General features: G+C 38.8%; 1 protein-coding gene across 4 annotated transcripts in view; it reads right to left on the reverse strand.

Annotated features, from left to right (window-relative positions):
* The window catches only part of ANKRD26 (ankyrin repeat domain 26), a 124,650-nt gene that overhangs the window by 34,779 nt on the left and 70,661 nt on the right, over window positions 1–19,210 (reverse strand). For 3 of the 4 annotated variants that reach the window (XM_089672102.1, XM_089672104.1, XM_089672100.1), the window contains 7 exons: window positions 12,246–13,163; window positions 11,672–11,808; window positions 8,978–9,124; window positions 8,134–8,167; window positions 6,995–7,121; window positions 5,765–5,978; window positions 2,486–2,669 (listed from right to left, as the gene is read on the reverse strand). In XM_089672102.1, the coding sequence (XP_089528228.1) occupies window positions 2,486–2,669; window positions 5,765–5,978; window positions 6,995–7,121; window positions 8,134–8,167; window positions 8,978–9,124; window positions 11,672–11,808; window positions 12,246–13,163 (1,761 nt within the window). The remainder of the gene's footprint in view (window positions 1–2,485; window positions 2,670–5,764; window positions 5,979–6,994; window positions 7,122–8,133; window positions 8,168–8,977; window positions 9,125–11,671; window positions 11,809–12,245; window positions 13,164–19,210) is intronic. The other variant, XM_089672103.1, reaches the window with a different exon arrangement.

Consider the following 19,210-nt stretch of genomic DNA (forward strand, 5'->3'; position numbering starts at 1 on the left):
AACCTCCACCTATTACTTGTGTTGTAAGATTACAGGTCATCTCAATGTGATAATGATATTGATTACATTGTGAGAGAAGAAAAAAAAAAAAAAGGTGAATTGTGTATAAATTTAAATATTCTCCCTATCATCCCAGCCTATCCTCCCTCTTACCTCTCTTCAGGCCCAAAATGGGCATTGTATGTTAACCAAACCAAACCAAAAACACCATTTATTATTATTATATATTTTAATATTAAAAGAAAATTCCCTCATCCATGTCTGCATTCTTTATTTTGTTAAGAAATCACTGTGAAAAACACCCCCCCCCCCTAGCATTTCTGCCATATTGAGCAAGGGCAGATGATTTATAGCATTTACTTTCTGGAACCCATCTGCCCTTAGCCTAGGCATGCAGGCAGGAGGGTGTGCTTATCTAAGAAAATTCCTACTCCCCTCCTGAAGACTCCTGATATATGGGATATCATTTGCTAGGCCTGGAAACCAAGGAAGTAACCAAAGAAATGTAGAAAAAAAAAAACAAAACAAAAACATAAGGATTACAAACAGTTCATGTTGAGAATGTTGAGTGGAGATCTGCTTTAAAGAGCCTAGATAGCAAAATAATAAAAAAATAAATGTAGTAAAAACTTTAGGTTGACAGACATACTATCTCCTGATCCTTTTACAGACAATTTAAAAAACTTTTTATCATATTAAAATATTTCAATTTTGCTTGTTCTAATTCAGGGTTTCTAGTGATTACAGTTGGTGCTATTATCTACTTTAAGTATTTGCAGAGAAATACTATAGAAACCCAGGGATCTCTTGAAACACAGAAATCATAAACTGAAATGCTCAACTATGTTGACATCATCACTTTTTTTTTTTTTTTTTTAAATATAAATTATTTATTTCTAACTTTTGAAAGCAGTACATGTTGAGCCATGTATTACTCAGAGTTTCCGAGATATAATGGATACAGCTCAGTGAATAAAGTAGCAGTATGTGTAACTGCAAGCTACAAGAGTGCAACAAATACAACATTGTGGATGTGAGAAAGCAGTCAAACATGAGATTGCAATGCTCTAGCAGGGAATTGGGAGTTAGGGTGAACACTGTGCTTCAACTGCATCAGGGTATAAAAAAGCTTTATATTTTTTAACCACCTGACTGGAGTTTGCATGTTCTCCCTGTGCCTGTGTAGGTTGCGGGTACTCCGGTTTCCTCCCACACTCCAAAAGACATGCTGGTATGTTAATTGGATCCTGTCTAAATTGTCCCTAGTATGTGTATGTATGAATGTAAGTTAGGGACCTTAGATTGTACGCCCCTTGAGGGTTAGGGATTGATGTGAATGTGCAATATATATGTAAAGCGCTGCGGAAATTGACGGTGCTATATAAGTACCTTAAATAAATAAAATAATATGCTAGACACATATACAGGGCAAAGGCACGAGGGAAGCTAATGACTGGCAGAGTGGTCAGTAAGGCTACTTTCACACTGATCCTATTAAAAATATGGCAAAAAGGCATATGTGTTTTTACCACTTTTTTTTTTACTGGACGTGACTGAAAAAATGCACCAAAAATGCACCGCAGGTGTATTTCAATGGGAAGGTGCCTTTTTTTACAGCACCAAACCTGCATCAAAAATGCAGCAAGCAAGATTTTAAAAAATGCACCTGTTCCACAACAGATCAGTGTGAAGAGTTCCATAGGAATACAAGGTAACATGTTTTTCTTCCTCTTTTTTTAAATGCAAAAGCAGAAGAAAAACAGATCACTGTGAAGGCAGCCTAAGGGAGGGTCTGTATATAGGGCCAAGAATACAATTTTTGGGAAAAGGGTCAGTACAGAAGGTCAGTTCCAGGTTTGGGGATTACAGGAAGGATTGTCAGGAAAAAATGGATAAGGGACTAGAGATTATCACATGTATAAAGCCACAGCCAAGTAAAAAAGGCTGCACTATCCTGCAAGGGACAAGGGATGATACAAAATAGGTTTGTGGTGCAATATACAGTACATAATAATTGCAAAAATCAAATTTTTCTTGTTATTATCAATGAGCTGTTGCTTCTATAAGATCTTTTCAATGTCAGCCGTAGACAAGACAATATGACTACTAGGAATGCTGGAACATTTCTCAAGGAATACTATGTAAACATGCATAAAATAGGTAGTAAATGTGACCATTTCACTGCTTAGTTACATTACATCTCTCATCTGTCAGAAACGTAAAGAAAGCTATCACAACTGTTTTACTTACATTTGCCACCTTTTAATGAAAATCTCCACACCTACTATAAAAGGGGGAATTTATCAAATCTGGAGCAGACAGAATTTGGATCAGCTCTGCATGGCAACCAATCAGCTTCTATATTCAGCTTGTTCAGTTAAGCTTTCAAAATGTAAGCTAGAAGCTGATTGGTTGACATGTATATCTGTTTCAGATTATGTCTACTCCAATTTTGAGAAATTCAAAGTGTTCCATGAATTTGTACCTGTTTCATGCTGTTCCTCAGGCTTCTCATTTCAAGCTCTAGATTTCTTAATGTTAGTTCCAGCTGTTGTTTTTCTTCTATTTCATGGCGACATTGTTCCTCCTTCCTTCTGAGCTGTTCTTTACTCAGGTCTTGTAGCATTTCTGCACTCTTTCTCTTTTCTTCTTCTTGTTTAAGAGAAGACCTACCACAACAGATATACAATAATTTAATGAAATGTTCTTTACAAGGATTATTACTATTGAAATCTTAAAAGACCTATATTTGTTTCTGTCTTATCTATCTATGTAGTCCACTTAAAGGTGGAACATGGAAGGAAGAACAACTGCAACTGAGACTACAGTTGTCATTTCATAGAACAGATAAAAAAAAACAAGTATAACAATTACTCTTTATGTCACAAATAAGTTACAAAGATAAAAGAGGCCTGTGGGATAAGATTTATTAAATTGTTTGTAAACCCTCACATATACCCAGTAAGGTGACTGGCGTCAGGTGATACACAGAGATTATACAATTCCTCTTACATAGGTTGTACCTGTTTATCTACAGCAATCTTTCCCCTGCATCCTTTCAAAATGCAGAATTTACACAGGATCTCTCAGCTATGAAAATCTGGGGGTGGAGAGCTGAAGTAACATCTGTGAGGAGAGCTCTGAGAGCTGATTGGAAGCAAGGGACACCCCCCCTCTACACAGCTCACAGGAACAGAGCTGAGGCTGTCAATCTGCTGGAGGTCCCTCCACTGTCACCATTTTTCTCTTGGTGTCAGGAAAACTTGTCAGAAGTAATTCATGCTGATAGCAGAGGAACAAAGCAGCAGACAGAAACAACACTTAGTGCTCTGGATAGAGACAGGTACACACTATATATATATATATATATATATATATATATATATATATATATATATACAGTCATGGCCGAAATTGTTGGCACCCTTGATATTTTTCCTGAAAATCAAGTATTTCACACAAAAAAGGTATTGCATTAACACATGTTTTGCTATACACATGTTTATTCCCTTTGTATGTATTGGAACAAATATAAAACAGAGGCAGAAAAGCAAATATGACATAATGTCACACAAAACCCCAAAAATGGGCTGGACAAAAGTATTGGCACCCTTAACTTAATATTTGGTTGCACACCCTTTGGAAAACATAACTGAAATCAGTCGCTTCCTATAACCATCAATAAGCTTCTGACACCTCTCACCCGGAATTTTGGACCACTCTTCCTTTGCAAACAGCTCCAGGTCTCTCTTATTGGAAGGACACCTTTTCCCAACAGCAATTTTAAGATCTCTCCACAGGTGTTCAATGGGATTTAGATCTGGGCTCATTGCTGGCCACTTCAGAACTCTCCAGCGCTTCTTTGCCATCCATTTCTGAGTGCTTTTTGACGTATGTTTGGGGTCATTGTCCTGCTGGAAGACCCAGGATCTTGGACGCAAACCCAGCTTTCTGACACTGGGCCCTACAGTGCGACCCAAAATCCTTTGGTAATCCTCAGATTTCATGATGCCTTGCACACAGTCAAGGCACCCAGTGCCAGAGGCAGCAAAACAACCCCAAAACATCATTGAACCTCCACCATATTTTACCGTAGGTACTGTGTTTTGTTCTTTGTAGGCCTCATTCCGTTTTCGGTAAACAGTAGAATGATGTGCTTTACCGAAAAGCTCTATCTTGGTCTCATCTGTCCACAAGACGTTTTCCCAGAAGGCTTTTGGCTTACTCAAGTACATTTTGGCAAACTGTAGTCTTGCTTTTTTATGTCTCTGTGTCAGCAGTGGGGTCCTCCTGGGTCTCCTGCCATAGCGTTTCATTTCATTTAAATGTCGACGGATAGTTCGCGCTGACACTGATGCTCCCTGAGCCTGCAGGACAGCTTGAATGTCTTTGGAACATGTTTGGGGCTGCTTATCCACCATCCGGACTATTCTGCGTTGCAATCTTTCATCAATTTTCCTCATCCGTCCACGACCAGGGAGATTAGCTACAGTGCCATGGGTTGCAAACTTCTTGATAATGTTGCGCACTGTGGACAAAGGCAAATCTAGTTCTCTGGAGATGGACTTGTAACCTTGAGATTGTTGATATTTTGCCACAATTTTGGTTCTCAGGTCCTCAGACAGTTCTCGTCTCCTCTTTCTGTTGTCCATGCTTAGTGTGGCACAGACAGACACACAATGCAAAGGTTAAGTGAACGTCTCTCCTTTTTATCTGCTTTCAGGTGTGATTTCTATATTGCCCACACCTGTTACTTGCCCCAGGTGAGTTTACAGGAGCATCACATGCTTGTAACATTCTTATTTATCCGCAGTTGTGAAAGGGTGCCAATACTTTTGTCCAGCCCATTTTTGGAGGTTTGTGTGACATTATGTCGAATTTGCTTTCTTTCCTCCCTTTTTTTGTTTTGTCCCAATACACACAAAGGGAATAAACATGTGTATAGCAAAACATGTGTTAATGCAATACGTTTCGTGAGAAATACATGATTTCCTGGAGAAATATCAAGGGTGCCAACAATTTCGGCCATGACTGTATATGTGTGTGTTCATATTTCATGTCAGAGGTTTACAACCACTTTAAGAATGAAATTAAAAGAAGAGCTAGACTTTGGTCCTACACAGTACATTGTGTAGCACATTTCACACACACCGTACAGCAAGGTCTGTGCATCTAGGTGTGGGGATACAGCTATTACAATACATCCTCTATGGAGCAAATCACACATGCTGATGAAAACTGGGAAAATTAATTGTAAATATGAAGGACACATAACAAAGGTTAATACAAATCAATATTGATGATGAGTGCTTATTTGTAACAACTAAAGAATATGCAATTCTATCTCCAGTAAAGTTGCTTTTTCAGACCAAGTCAGGTACCCTTTGGAACACTGTAAAAAGGACTTAGGCTTATGATCTCCCCAAGTAAAGACATCTAAACATCATTTACAGATTTACATGCATTAAGTTTTTTGTCTGTTTCTCTACTCTTCAGCTATTTATCTCACAGGTTAATCTTGGCTACTGTTATTTTAAAAAGTAGCAGTACTTTCTTGGAAAAAAAGCAAATCATGAGACAGAATTATTCCCCTGCCTACAAAAAACAAACCAAAAAAAACCAAACAAACAAACGTCCAAGTACTCAATGAGCAAAGTATGGCTACAATGTAAAATGGCTGAATCTGTACCTATACTGCTGCCAGCACAGCATTACCTCCACCTGCAATAAAGGTTCAGAAACTGATACCCAATGATGGTCTCACCTTAAGCTGCTTACATCACTGTCCCATTCCACTTTGTTGTATTCCAACAAAGACTTAAGCTCTCTGTTTTTTTCTGTCATTTGCTGCATTTCTTTTCGTTCCTCACGCAGTTTTTTAACTTCTTTGGCCAGTAATGCATGTCGTCGGTTTTCTTTTTCTATTACCCGTTCATACTCATGAATAATATTTTGAATTTTCAACAAATTCACAGAATCTGAGCCATAAAAAATACAATGGTTATTCATTCACGCACGATTATCTGAAAAAATGACAACTGATCTGCCATCCATATTTCATGTTGTATTATATTCAAGCAATAGAAGTTTGAAAATAATGAAATCTGTTGGAATGATAAAAGACCAAGGTTTTTTTTCAAAGCATTCAAAGCACCACTACTATGGTGTCAAAACAAAAGACAAGCATTATAAGCAGCACTATGAACAAAACTGATTTTAGTACACTAAGGCTAACTAATTTGTTAAATAACACAAAATAAGAGTTTATAAATATCTTTTATTCTACCAGCCCCTGTACGCCAAGAGAGAAGCCAGAGCTGCTATACTTCTCCCATCCCAGAGTCCAATGCCCATGACCTCTGGTGTTTGTTTACAACCAGAGCCACAAGTCTTCACTGTCCTGAAAGCGCTGGTAAATTGTAGACCCAAAGATGCACTGGCTCGAAATTGGAGACAAAGGGAAACAGTCATCTATAGAAGCCTATAGGGCTGTAATGCACAGGTGTGGTCAGGACAGCGAAGACATGAAGACTTGATTACAAATTTTAAAGTCATTTTAAAGTGCACTTATCCTTTAAGCACATACTCTGGATGCATGACAATGTGGTCATAGCCCCTAAGGGAGAATACTGTCAATGAGGGGGCCACAAGGAGGAGCAATGTACATGGAGCCCAGCATTGGGCTTTACAGATGTAATTAAAAGGCCAGCCCACCAAGGTACCTGACTGGACAAACTGCCTGCAGCACCCGCCCTCCCTTCACTATAGCCATAAATATGCAAGTTCATCTGCTGCAAATCTGCAAGTTTGTAGAATGATTGAGGTTAGATCAGTCATGAAACGCCAACTTTCATTTACTGCCTGATTCTTTAGACAAATCAGATTATTGCCAAATTGTCTGGCAGCAACAGCTATATATAATCAAAGAAAGTTTCCTACATTTAAAGATTTCTACAACTGTTACTGCATTGTCTACAGGTTACTTTTTAATTACCTTGGCCTTCGAGGTTAAGTTGCTCAATTAACAGCATGGCATTTCTAAATGCAGAGGTAGGGACTTCATATTCTTCAGTTACTGAATCTGATGATTGTGAAAAGTCATCCATATCCTCATCATCGTCCTAAAAAGTGAAAAACAAATTTAGTTTCTTTATTTCCACTACTTACATACCAAGCATAAAACTTGCCTTGTAAAACATGTATGTATGTAAGATGTTGACATTAAAAACCATTTTCCGCTCTCTTTAAAACTCTAGGTAGTAAATTCTAGGTATTTTTTTTTCAACAATGCATTCTTTTATGAAGGTAAAAATCAACCCAGTGCCATTCTCTGGACCTGCGATCCATGCTCACAATCACTGGGTCCCCATTATCTGCACTGCTTCCCTGATCTTCTGGGTTGCAGAAAAGGGTACTGAAGGCAGCAGAGCGATAATCTCCTGCTGGCGTCAGTCAAACTTCTGAAAGGAATGAATGTGGTATAGCAAGCTGGGCATAGTGTGCGTCTTTAGAAGCACACAGCACCGGCTGGGAGTGCACACAAACAAATGGACTTGTCTTGGGGACAGGACAGAGGAAAAATAAAGAGAAAACATTAAAAATAAGAATACTACTAATATAAAAAGAGTTTAATATGTGACCCACAATCTCCTTCAGCAAAGTCAAACCCCAGCATGGTTTATTTAATCTAAGCAATTTTTGTCCACATTAGCTGCAAAGAAGCGTTTGTTTTTTTTGGGATAAACATCTCTTGTTCTGGGTCTCATTTATGAAAAATGGTGAAAAATTTGCTGCTGTTGTCCAAATTGAACAAGCAGGCCTCATACTTTGTCTCCTGAGAAGACTAGGATGGTAGCATGGTTGCTATGGACAAAAGAACCACTTCAATCCCTAATTGCTATCTGTACCATTTTTCATTATTTATGATTTCTGACCAATTTGATAGCAGATATTTCTGCTAATAGGTTAGATTTCTGGTTTCCTATGCCTCTGTGGTTATATTTTTCGCCCCAGCCAATACAAGGGGGACTCATTGTCTCTGCTGGATTTTTTATTATAATATGGTAAATGCACCTGGTAAATGCACCCTAAGATGGACAAAGCCAGAATTATAGCAAATGCAAATAATTATACCTTAGACTTTTCATCAACAGGTTTAGTGGCTGCCCTAAAATGGAAAAAAAAAGAAGAATAATGAATGCAGAAATACATTTCAGCTTGCACATCTCTAAATTATCTCTAGACTGTAAAATAACAGAATACACTTCTAAACAGTGTATAAACTTTAAAGAGAATATACATAGCACTAGTTATCATATAGCCTTCAGGATGTGGTGTAGCTGCATTAACCACTGAAAATTCTTTCTACAAAACTGACAGTAAAGCAACACTTCCAACCAGTGAGAAAAAAGTGTTTGGTATGCAGTATAAAACCCAGATTCCAGCTGTAATTCTACATGCACCTGCAGAATGAAAGCTACAAACTGGTGCCTGTAAGGCACCCATATATATATATATATATCTTTTTGCACACTGCCTATACAAATGAACCTACTGGCCCCGTGTATGATGGATACGACCATAACCAAACTTTGTCAATATATTTGCAACAAAATCTCATCCTAACCCGTCTACAATTTCACCAAGCCCGTTGTGGTTCAAATATTGCTTGTCCAAGAAAAAAAATTACCTGAGCCTCAGATGAAACTGTCCTTCTCTGGTTGCTTACTTAATAAGATGTAGTGCTGGCAAGCACAGCAGTACTGAACAGCTCCCATTTATGCTCCCTAAACCAGAGGACACAAGTTTCTATTTGACGATAATAGTACATGCCTTCCTTCATGACACTGGTATCCCTTGATAACAGCATACAATGAGAAGCGCACATGCTGAAGAAAGGACGCCACAGATTTCCTGATGCAAAGTCTCTAACAAAGGTCAGTGTAAAAAAATCAGTCCTACAGAAATTCCCCTTTACCCTTTGCCAGGTTTCTGTGAGGTTTCGCTAAGTGAATGGTCATCAACTTCTTTTAGAGTATCTCCATTCTCTGTTTGCCTCTGTAGTTTAGAAATCTTCATATCATCTTGCTTTGGTACAGAGTGGATAGAATGTCTGGCATTTTTCCTAGAGTGAAAGCAAAAAAGGAGCTTGGTAAATTATTATGGAAACCTAAAGCTGGTTGCAGCCAACCTTCAGCTTTTACAACTACTTTACACCCCGGTCACAACAAAGCCGATTTTGAAATCGTGCGACTTACAGTGAAGTCGCACAATTTCAAAATCAGGTGACCTGCCGATTTCTTTGTGATTTGCAAGACATCTGACACAGATGTCTATGCAAATCGCAACAAAAGTAGTGCATGCACTACTTTAGAAATCGGTGCGGCTTCGACCAAGTCGAAACTGCACCGATATGATTGCTCTAATAGCGGACAATAGAGTGCAACTTGGCATACGATTTGCAAGTCACCTGGCATGCAAATCGCATGCCAAATCGCACCCGATGTGACCGGGGGCTTAAGCAAGAGACAAAAGAATGAAAGCAGAATTCCATAACATTTAAACAGTTGCAGCAACATTTCTTTTTGTTTTAAAAGCTGACAACCTCTACAACTTCCACTTTTGCTGGACAGCTTTGCCTGTTAAATAAAGAGGACAATGAACAGGTCTAGTAGCAAGACCAACAAGTAAACTATGTTATGGGGGGGACTAAGAAAAACAAAACATGTATACAACTGAATGACAGGAAGTAGAGCCAAGTTTGAGTTTGAGACAGGCTTTAATAAAGCTCTACAAATAGCAAACCAAACGAAACAGAATTATCAAGCTTCTTGTATTTCATTGGAAAACACATTCTGCAAAGCAAATATACAGACACACACACTGCAATCTTTTGGATCAATCAAAAATATAAAAAGTAGGACAAATAAATAAATAAAAAAATTATATATATATATATATATATATATATATATATATATATATATATATATATACAGTGGGGATCGAAAGTTTGGGCACCCCAGCTAAAAATTTGTATTAATGTGCATAAAGAAGCCAAGGAAAGATGGAAAAATCTCCAAAGGGCATCAAATTACAGATTAGACATTCTTATAATATGTCAACAAAAGTTAGATTTTATTTCCATCATTTACACTTTCAAAATAACAGAAAACAAAAAAATGGCGTCTGCAAAAGTTTGGGCACCCTGCAGAATTTATAGCATGCACTGCCCCCTTTGCCAAGCTGAGACCTGCCAGTGTCATGGATTGTTCTCAATCATCGTCTGGGAAGACCAGGTTATGTCAATCTCAAAGGTTTTAAATGCCCAGACTCATCTGACCTTGCCCCAACAATCAGCACCATGGGTTCTTCTAAGCAGTTGTCTAGAAAACTGAAACTGAAAATAGTTGACGCTCACAAAGCTGGAGAAGGCTATAAGAAGATAGCAAAGCGTTTTCAGATGTCATTATCCTCTGTTCGGAATGTAATTAAGAAATGGCAGTCATCAGGAACAGTGGAAGTTAAAGCAAGATCTGGAAGACCAAGAAAAATATCAGACAGAACAGCTCGCAGGATTGTGAAAAAAACAATTCAAAACCCACGTTTGACTGCACGATCCCTCCAGAAAGATCTGGCAGACACTGGAGTTGTGGTACACTATTCCACTATAAAGAGATACTTGTACAAATATGGTCTTCATGGAAGAGTCATCAGAAGAAAACCTCTTCTACGTCCTCACCACAAAAATCATCGTTTGAACTTTGCAAATGAACATATAGACAAGCCTGATGCATTTTGGAAAGAAGTTCTGTGGACCAATGAGGTTAAAATTGAACTTTTTGGCTGGAATGAGCAAAGGTACGTTTGGAGAAGAAGGGGCACAGAATTTAATGAAAAGAACCTCTGTCCAACTGTTAAGCATGGGGTTGGATCAATCATGCTTTGGGGTGTGTTGCAGCCAGTGGCACAGGGAACACCTCACGAGTAGAAGGAAAAATGGATTCAATAAAATTTCAGCAAATTTTGGATGGTAACTTGATGCCATCTGTGAAAAAGCTGAAGTTAAAGAGAGGATGGCTTCTACAAATGGATAATGATCCTAAACACACCTCGAAATCCACGGGGGATTACATCAAGAGGCGTAAACTGAAGGTTTTGCCATGGCCTTCACAATCTCCTGACCTCAACATAATTGAAAATCTATGGATAGACCTTAAAAGAGCAGTGCGTGACAGACAGCCCAGAAATCTCAAAGAACTGGAAGACTTTTGTAAGGAAGAATGGGCAAAGATACCTCAAACAAGAATTGAAAGACTCTTGGCTGGCTACAAAAAGCGTTTACAAGCTGTGATACTTGGCAAAGGGGGCAGTGCATGCTATAAATTCTGCAGGGTGCCCAAACTTTTGCAGACGCCATTTTTTTGTTTTCTGTTATTTTGAAAGTGTAAATGATGGAAATAAAATCTAACTTTTGTTGACATATTATAAGAATGTCTAATCTGTAATTTGATGCCTTTTGGAGATTTTTCCATCTTTCCTTGGCTTCTTTATGCACATTAATACAAATTTTTAGCTGGGGTGCCCAAACTTTCGATCCCCACTGTATATATATATAGGAAACCCTAAAAGATTGGAAACTTCAGTAAGATCCTCCTACATATCCACTTACCCTTCATGGGAGCTGGATTCTGATGTACTTTTTGGTTGAATATGTGATTTTCCTTGAAGCTCACACTCAATGTCACTGCTTCTTTTTGATTTTTGCAGATCCAGTTGTTTGTTTATATTAGTCTTTTCTCGCTCAACCTGCAAGAAGACAAATTAAAGAAATGACGAATACCATTTGCAGTCCACTATACACATGCATCTACTAAAATGAATGCAAAGTGAAGCACACACACACAACATTAGGACAATGGGATTTAGCATTTATTTTGAATTAATGAGAATTATCAGAACACAATAAAGCCTGGTTAACAAGAGGAAAATGAAAATAATTATGATTCACAATTAGATTACAGCATTAAAGATGAGGCTAAGACAATGTAATTGAAGAACACACCACAGCAGAAGGACAGTGGAATGATGATGGACTTAAGGTAAAGATGAGAACCAGTATATATCCACAGTGCGGGGTCCCTTGATTTTTTTTTTTTTTTTTTTACACACAGGGCAACAGAGCTGAACATTATTTTTTTAATGTTCAGAAAGAAGCAAAGAAATAGGGCCTGAAGAATGCACACCTCTACCTCTTTTTGCAGTTGTGATCTCTCTCTTGTCAAATTCAGGAATTCCAATTGTAGCACTCCTACCTCATTCTTAAATTTTCTCATATCTTGTTCCATTTGCTTATCCAAGATCTTATTAGGTGTATCAAAAGACAAGGGCTGCAGCAAATGTTCTTCCAGCTGATGATGACTGTCTATAACCTTCTGATTGTAACCTTTAGATTGGTGTACATCACTTTCCTTTCTATTCACACAATCAACTTTGTCTTTAGCTTGAAATGATGCATTGCCCAAATTTTCAAAGTCTGGATTGAAAAAACTCTTCCCTACAACTTTGGTCGATAATGCGGATAGATGTCCTACATTCTTCTTGATAGGAAAGTTAGAAACTCCAACAGTAAAAGATTGCTTTTCTTTATTTTGAAGATTTCTGTGGTTTGAACCTTTCTCACCATGGTTAGGTCTAACCATAAATCGATCCTGCATTTTGCTTTTTGTGTCTTCACTCCAGTCAGTTGACTCACTATTACCAAGACTCTTATCATCAGCACTAACTGGATACATAACAATACTGGTTGAAGTTTTAGTTCCTTGTCCAGGGCAATTTCCTAAATCCTGAGAGCTAGGGGAGCTCTGCTCTACCTGACTTTTACTAGTCTTGAAAGGACTTTTCTTTATTTTAGATATTTCCCCAAATTTCTGTTTTAGCTCTGCAGTAATGTCTTTAAAATGAGATTTCACGTCCTTTTTTTCATGGTCAACCCACATTTTTTCATATTTTTCCTCCCAAGGAAGTTCTGAGTCAGAGGAATCCTGTTCTTTGTCAACATTTCGCATGACAGGCAGCTTTTCAAGTGGCTGTTGGGAAATCACCTCCTGATTGACTGGCTCAGGTTTCACTTTAAAGTTGGACGTCATTAATATATGCTCATTCTCCATTACATAAAGGAATACAAAACAATTAACAACAAAATGTTACACGCTTATACATTTATGGAAACAAAATCACTAAACAGTACATATTACATGAGATTTAAAGATATCAGTTTTCAGTGATAGAAGGCCATGGTGGCCATGATAGAAAAACAAGGTGTCTTCAAGAGCACAGAAAATACTATGTATACCCTATCTAAATCAGGTTTCTGGTGCGTGGGTAAGTAAATGACAAATTACTGTGATGCCAGAATGCCAAAGAGAAGCATCTTAAGTGGGTTACTTAGTGCTCACACAATTTGTATTTCTTTTACAACCACAATTCCCAAAAAGTTGAGGCACTGTGTAAAATCTACATAAAACCAGAATGCAATGATTTGCAAATCTCATATGAAAATGTGTACACAAAAAGAAATGGACCCTAGTGAAGCCACTGATGACACAATGCTCGAATCAAGAGCACCTGGATGAGTTTGCTATGCAAAGTGAAATGAAGAAAGCCTGCCCTAGCAGGGTAATGGCCACCGGCTAAAGACTGTTGCTTGCCAAACTTCCTCAATCAAGGCGTAGTAACTAGTGCAATATTGTAAAGCAATGGTATGAAGTATAACAATATTAAAACTACAAAGAATACTGAGTGGGTAACCCAAAACTAGACAAAGGTTTGCTACGATAACTAGATGGACACTGCAGCTTGTGGATCAGGAGGGGATACTCAGTCTGTGATTCATAAAGGGAAGAGAGTGCAAGCGCAAAGGCCATCATGGTGCAGTAATTCAAATCCAACAATTTATTTAAACAAGATAAATTTCACTAACAAGAGTAACCAACTGGCAGATCGCGAAAGTGGGTACTGCAGCAGCGAAATACAGCGACATCAGGGAGGAGTAACGCCACATCTGACATGGCTTGGGGATGCTGAAGGCACTGGGTAACACTGTGTGCAATATGAGACTTGTCCATTTAACTAGGATACAGTTGCAAGGACAGGAATTTCCCATGTCTGATGTCACTCCTGGAGTATGCACAGTCAGGACGCGTTTTGAGGCATGTGTGCCTCCTCGTCAGCGTGACTGCTAGGAGGCAATCCACTCATATATAAGGAAATTACCCATTTAGCTTGCCAGATCGGATCCCATGGTGGTTGGAGGAAAAGCAACAACACATACAGGAACCCCAAGGGATCGCCAAAGGAAAGACATGCCTGAACGAAGACCCTGGTGGCAGAGGATGGAAAAATTACACGATCTGACGGCACTCAATGAAGTACACCCTGAGAGTGCAAAGACATCAAAAGGAGTTGGAAAGTGCTTATGGAGGATGATAATAAATTAATTAAAATATCACAAATAGAAGCTTATGTAAGCTGAACCAACCAGGGTAAAAATTGATCAATGTAATGTAGTGTCTCAATACAATATATTGCATATTTTTATGCTCTGTTATTTCCTTTATCAGTTGGTTAATAAAAAATATGATATTAAATTAATTAAAATGCCTCTAATATTTAACTAATAAAAATACCTCTATGCGTATGGTACTTAAAAGAATTCATATGTATATAAAAAATTCAATATAGAAAAGAAATAATAATGAAAGAATATATAATAGTACATACTGATTCATAAATCAACCCGGGGCAATGTATAATATGAGGAATTTAAAAGATAAATAAAAAACTATATTGCGGATGAGCAAATAAATAGACCAATGAAAGTATCTCTCTATGTAAAACCCTGTGGGGGTAACGTGCATCCTCAACAGGATCAGAGCATATCTAAGCATATGTGACACCTTAATAAAATCCAATATTGGACTGGCAGATATTGAAAGACAGTGAAAATTATAAATCCAAAGCAATTAGTAAATAAATGACTGTACATCTCAGGAAAGAGACAATAAGTCAAAGGATGATGAAAATTATGTATAAAACTATACATGTGTGCATGAAGGAGAGACATATGGGCCTGCACAAGACTACATTAAGGTCCTACATGAGGTAACCAGAGACTTTTAAGGAACCCAAAGTGGGGGTGGAACGTCAATGGAGTGAAACTATGGAGGACATGGACATATGAAATGTATGGTCCCGAAGTGTGGAGATCCACAATATAAACCTGGGGGAATACTTCAGTGGGAACTATGACCTAGAGAATAGTTTGAACTTCTAGCTTCGCACTGAGGCCACCTGGGGATAAGGTTGTCCAGTTTAAATATCCAGCAAATTTTTCTAGCACATGAAGTATAGAAGTGTTCACCCTCAGGTAAGCTAGCCGAAATGGACTCAATGACACATACCCTGAGACAACTGGGGATCTGTATCATAAATCTCATAAACCCATATTTTTTTCACAATCGAAAACATATCACGTTTCAACTGAGAAAATGTACCATAAAAAGAAAAAATAAAGCATCCATGAAATTGATGGCAGCAACAAAATTTGAGAGAGTTGGGGCAGGGCAACAAAAAGCTGGCAAAATAAGTGGTACTAACAAGGAAGAGCTGGAAAAACATTTTGCAACTAAATAGGTTAAATGGCAACAGGTCAGTAACATGATTGTGTATAAAAAGAACATCTTTGAGCCCTGGTTCACACTAATGCGGTGCGGGAAACGCAACGAATCCTGTGCATTTCCAGCACCGCATTGCAATCGCAAGGCATCCATGCAATCTGGTATGGGTGTCAATGTTAAATTAACAACACCCCGAAACAGACTGCAAAATGCAGTGCAATTAGTAGAATTCGTATTTAAAATGGGTGTTCACACCCCTGCAATGCAAATCTGGTGCGGGAAAAAAGGGTCCTGCACCTTTTTGGTGCGGATGCGATTGGAGCCAAAATGTATGGCTCAAATCGCATTGCACAGACATTGCATGTGATTTTCACAGGAATGCGGTGCGGTTCCTGTGCGACTCATATGCGATGTGCCGCACCACATCAGTGTGAACCAGGGCTAAGAGTCAAAGTGTCTGAGAAGTAAAGATGGGCAGAGGTTCACCAATTTTGTGAAAACCTATTTCTAAAATTTGTCAAACAATTTCAGAATAATGTTCCTCAGTGTAAAATTGCAAAGACTTTAAATACACTGATTAAAAAGTGTTCCTTTATTTTTTTTTAATCAGAGTATAGCATCAAGTCAATTAAACTCCTAGGATATCTGGTCAGTTAAGTAGCAGAGGGGGTTGTTAATCAGATTCAGCTGCTTTGGTGTTAATGAAATTAACAGGTGAACTAGATGTGCAACAATGAAATGACCCCCAAAACAAGAATGATTTTACAGGTGGAGGCCACTGACATTTTTATCCTACTCCTCTTTCCTGACTGTTTTTCACTAGTTTTGCATTTGGCTAGGGTCAGTGTCACTACTGGTAGCATGAGGCAATACCTGGACCCTACAGAGGTTGCACAGGCAGTCCAACTCCTACAGGATGGCACATCCAATATGTTCCATTGCCAAAAGGTTTTCTGCATCTCCCAGCACAGTCTCAAGAGCATGGAGGAGATTCCAGAAGACAGGTAGGTACTCTAAGAGAGCTGGACAGGGCCGTAGAAGGTCCATAACCCATCAGCAGAACCGGTATCTGCTCATTTGTGCAAAGAGGAAAAGGATGAGCACTGCCAGAGCCCGACAAACCTCCAGCAGGCCACTGGTGTGAATGTCTCTCTAACCAAACAATCAAAAACAGACTTCATGAGGGTAGCCTGAGGGCCCGACGTCCTCTAGTGGGCCGTGTGATCACTGCCCAGCACCATAAAGCATTGGCAGGCCCATCACTGGCACCCTGTCCTTTTCACAGAGGAGAGAAGGTTCACCCTGAGCACATGTGGGTCTGGAGAAGCCGTGGAGAACATTACACTACCTGTGACATCATTCAGCATGACCGTTTTCGTGGTGGGTCAGTGATGGTCTGGGGAGGCATATCCATGAAGAGACTCACAGACCTCTACAGGCTAGATAATGGCACCTGGACTGCCATTAGTTATCGGGATGAAATCCTTGGACCCATTGTTAGACCCTACACTGGTGCATTGGGTCCTGGGTTCCTCCTGGTGCACAACAATGCCCGGTCTCATATGGCGAGAGTATGCAGGCAGTTCCTGGAGGATGAAAAAAATTGATACAATTGAATGGCCCCCATGCTCGCCTGACCTAAATCCCATAGAACACCTTTGGGATATCATGTTTCGGTCCATCTGACGCCACCAAATTGTACCTCAGACTGTACAGGAGCTCAGTGATGCCCTGGTCCAGATCTGGGAGGACATAACTCAGGATACCATCCACCGTCTCATTAGGAGCATGCCCCGACATTGTCAGGCATGCATACAAGCATGTGGGGGCCATACAAACTGCTCAGTACCATTTTGAGTTGCTGCAATGAAATTTCAGCAAAAAGGTCTAGCCTGCTACATCATTTTTTAACTTTGATTTTCGGGGTGTCTTTGAATTCAGTACTCTGTAAATTGATATTTTTCATTTCCATCAAACAATGGGGCATCCTTACATTCCTAACACATTACCCAGTCCATATCAGTATAGATATCCAGCATGATATTTTTCCCCATTGAGATCTGATGTGTTTTCAAAGTGTTCCTTTAATTTTTTGAGCAGTGTATATCATCTGCAATACAGAAGATTATCAAAAGATTCAGAGAATCTTGAGAAATCTTTGTGTGCAATGTACAAGGCCAAAATGCAATATTAGATACCCCAAACAGGTATAGTTCTGTAATGGACATCACTGCATGAGCTCAGGAATACTTCAAAAATCCCTGTATGAACGCAGTTTTCCATGCCATCCAAAAATACAAGGTAAAGCTCTATCATACAAAGAAGAAGCCATATCAGAACATAATCCAAAAACAAAGCCGTCTGCTGGGCCAAAGCTCATTTTAAATAGTCTGACTCTGTTGCCAAGTGGAAAACTGTACTGTGGTCAGACAAATCAAAATTTTACATTTCTTTTTGGCAACCATGGGTACCATGTCCTCCAGTCTAAAGAGAAGAGGGACATTCTCGCTTGTTTATTTATTTCTTTCAGGTATTTATATAGCGCTGTCAATTTACACATGTATATTGTACATTCACATCAGTCCCTAACCCTTAAGGGGTGTACAATCTAAGGTTATTTATTATCAGTTTAAAAGCCTGCATCTCTGAAATGGTATGGGGGGTGCATTTGTTCGCATGGAATGGGAAGCTTGCACATCTGGAAAGGTACCATCAATGCTGAAAAAAGACATTCAGATTTTAGAGCAGCATTTTCAGGAAGGCCCTGCATATTTCAGCAGGACAATATTAAACTGCACTCCATCTATGACAACAGTATGGCTTCGTGGTAGAAGAGTTCGGGTGCTTAACTGGCCTGTCTGCAGTCCACACCTTTCACCAATTGAAACTATTTGTTACATCTTGAAACAAAAAATATGATAAAGAAGACCCAGAACTGCTGAATAGATAGAATCCCATATAAAAAGGCAAGAATGGGACAACATTCCTCTCTCAAAACTCCAGCAACTGGTCTCCTTAGTTCCCAGACGTTTACAGAGAAGAGGAGATGCTACACTGTAGTAAACATGGTCCTGTCCCAACTCTTTTGAGACATGTTGCTGCAACTTGATTGCCTTTTTTTTTTCTTAAAATGGTACATTTTCTCGGTTGATACATTTGATAGGTTTTCTGTTTTCTATTTTGAATAAAATATGGGTTTATGAGATTTGAAATCATTGCATTCTGTTTTAATGTAGATTTTACACAGTGCCCCAGCTTTTTGGAATTGGAGTTGTACTTCTAGTTAGTAATTACAATAAATCTTTTTTTTGTTTTTTGGAACTCCAGCCAAACAGCTGATTATTTTGAAAAAATAGATAGAGAAGGTATCCAAGTTGGAACACTTGGGCTGTGAGAAAGATGGACTGCACTACATTGAAAATACTGAACTAGCAATAAACCACTTTGATAGTTTGAAATACTTAGGTCACATCCCATGTGAGCTGTAGATTTGGATATCTTATCTAAATCATGGTATGTAAGAGCAAAGACCG

The sequence above is a fragment of the Staurois parvus genome, unplaced genomic scaffold (genome assembly GCF_062004578.1).
Source record: "Staurois parvus isolate SC_StPar_1 unplaced genomic scaffold, SC_StPar_1.0 ptg000120l, whole genome shotgun sequence".
Lineage (NCBI taxonomy): Eukaryota > Metazoa > Chordata > Amphibia > Anura > Ranidae > Staurois > Staurois parvus.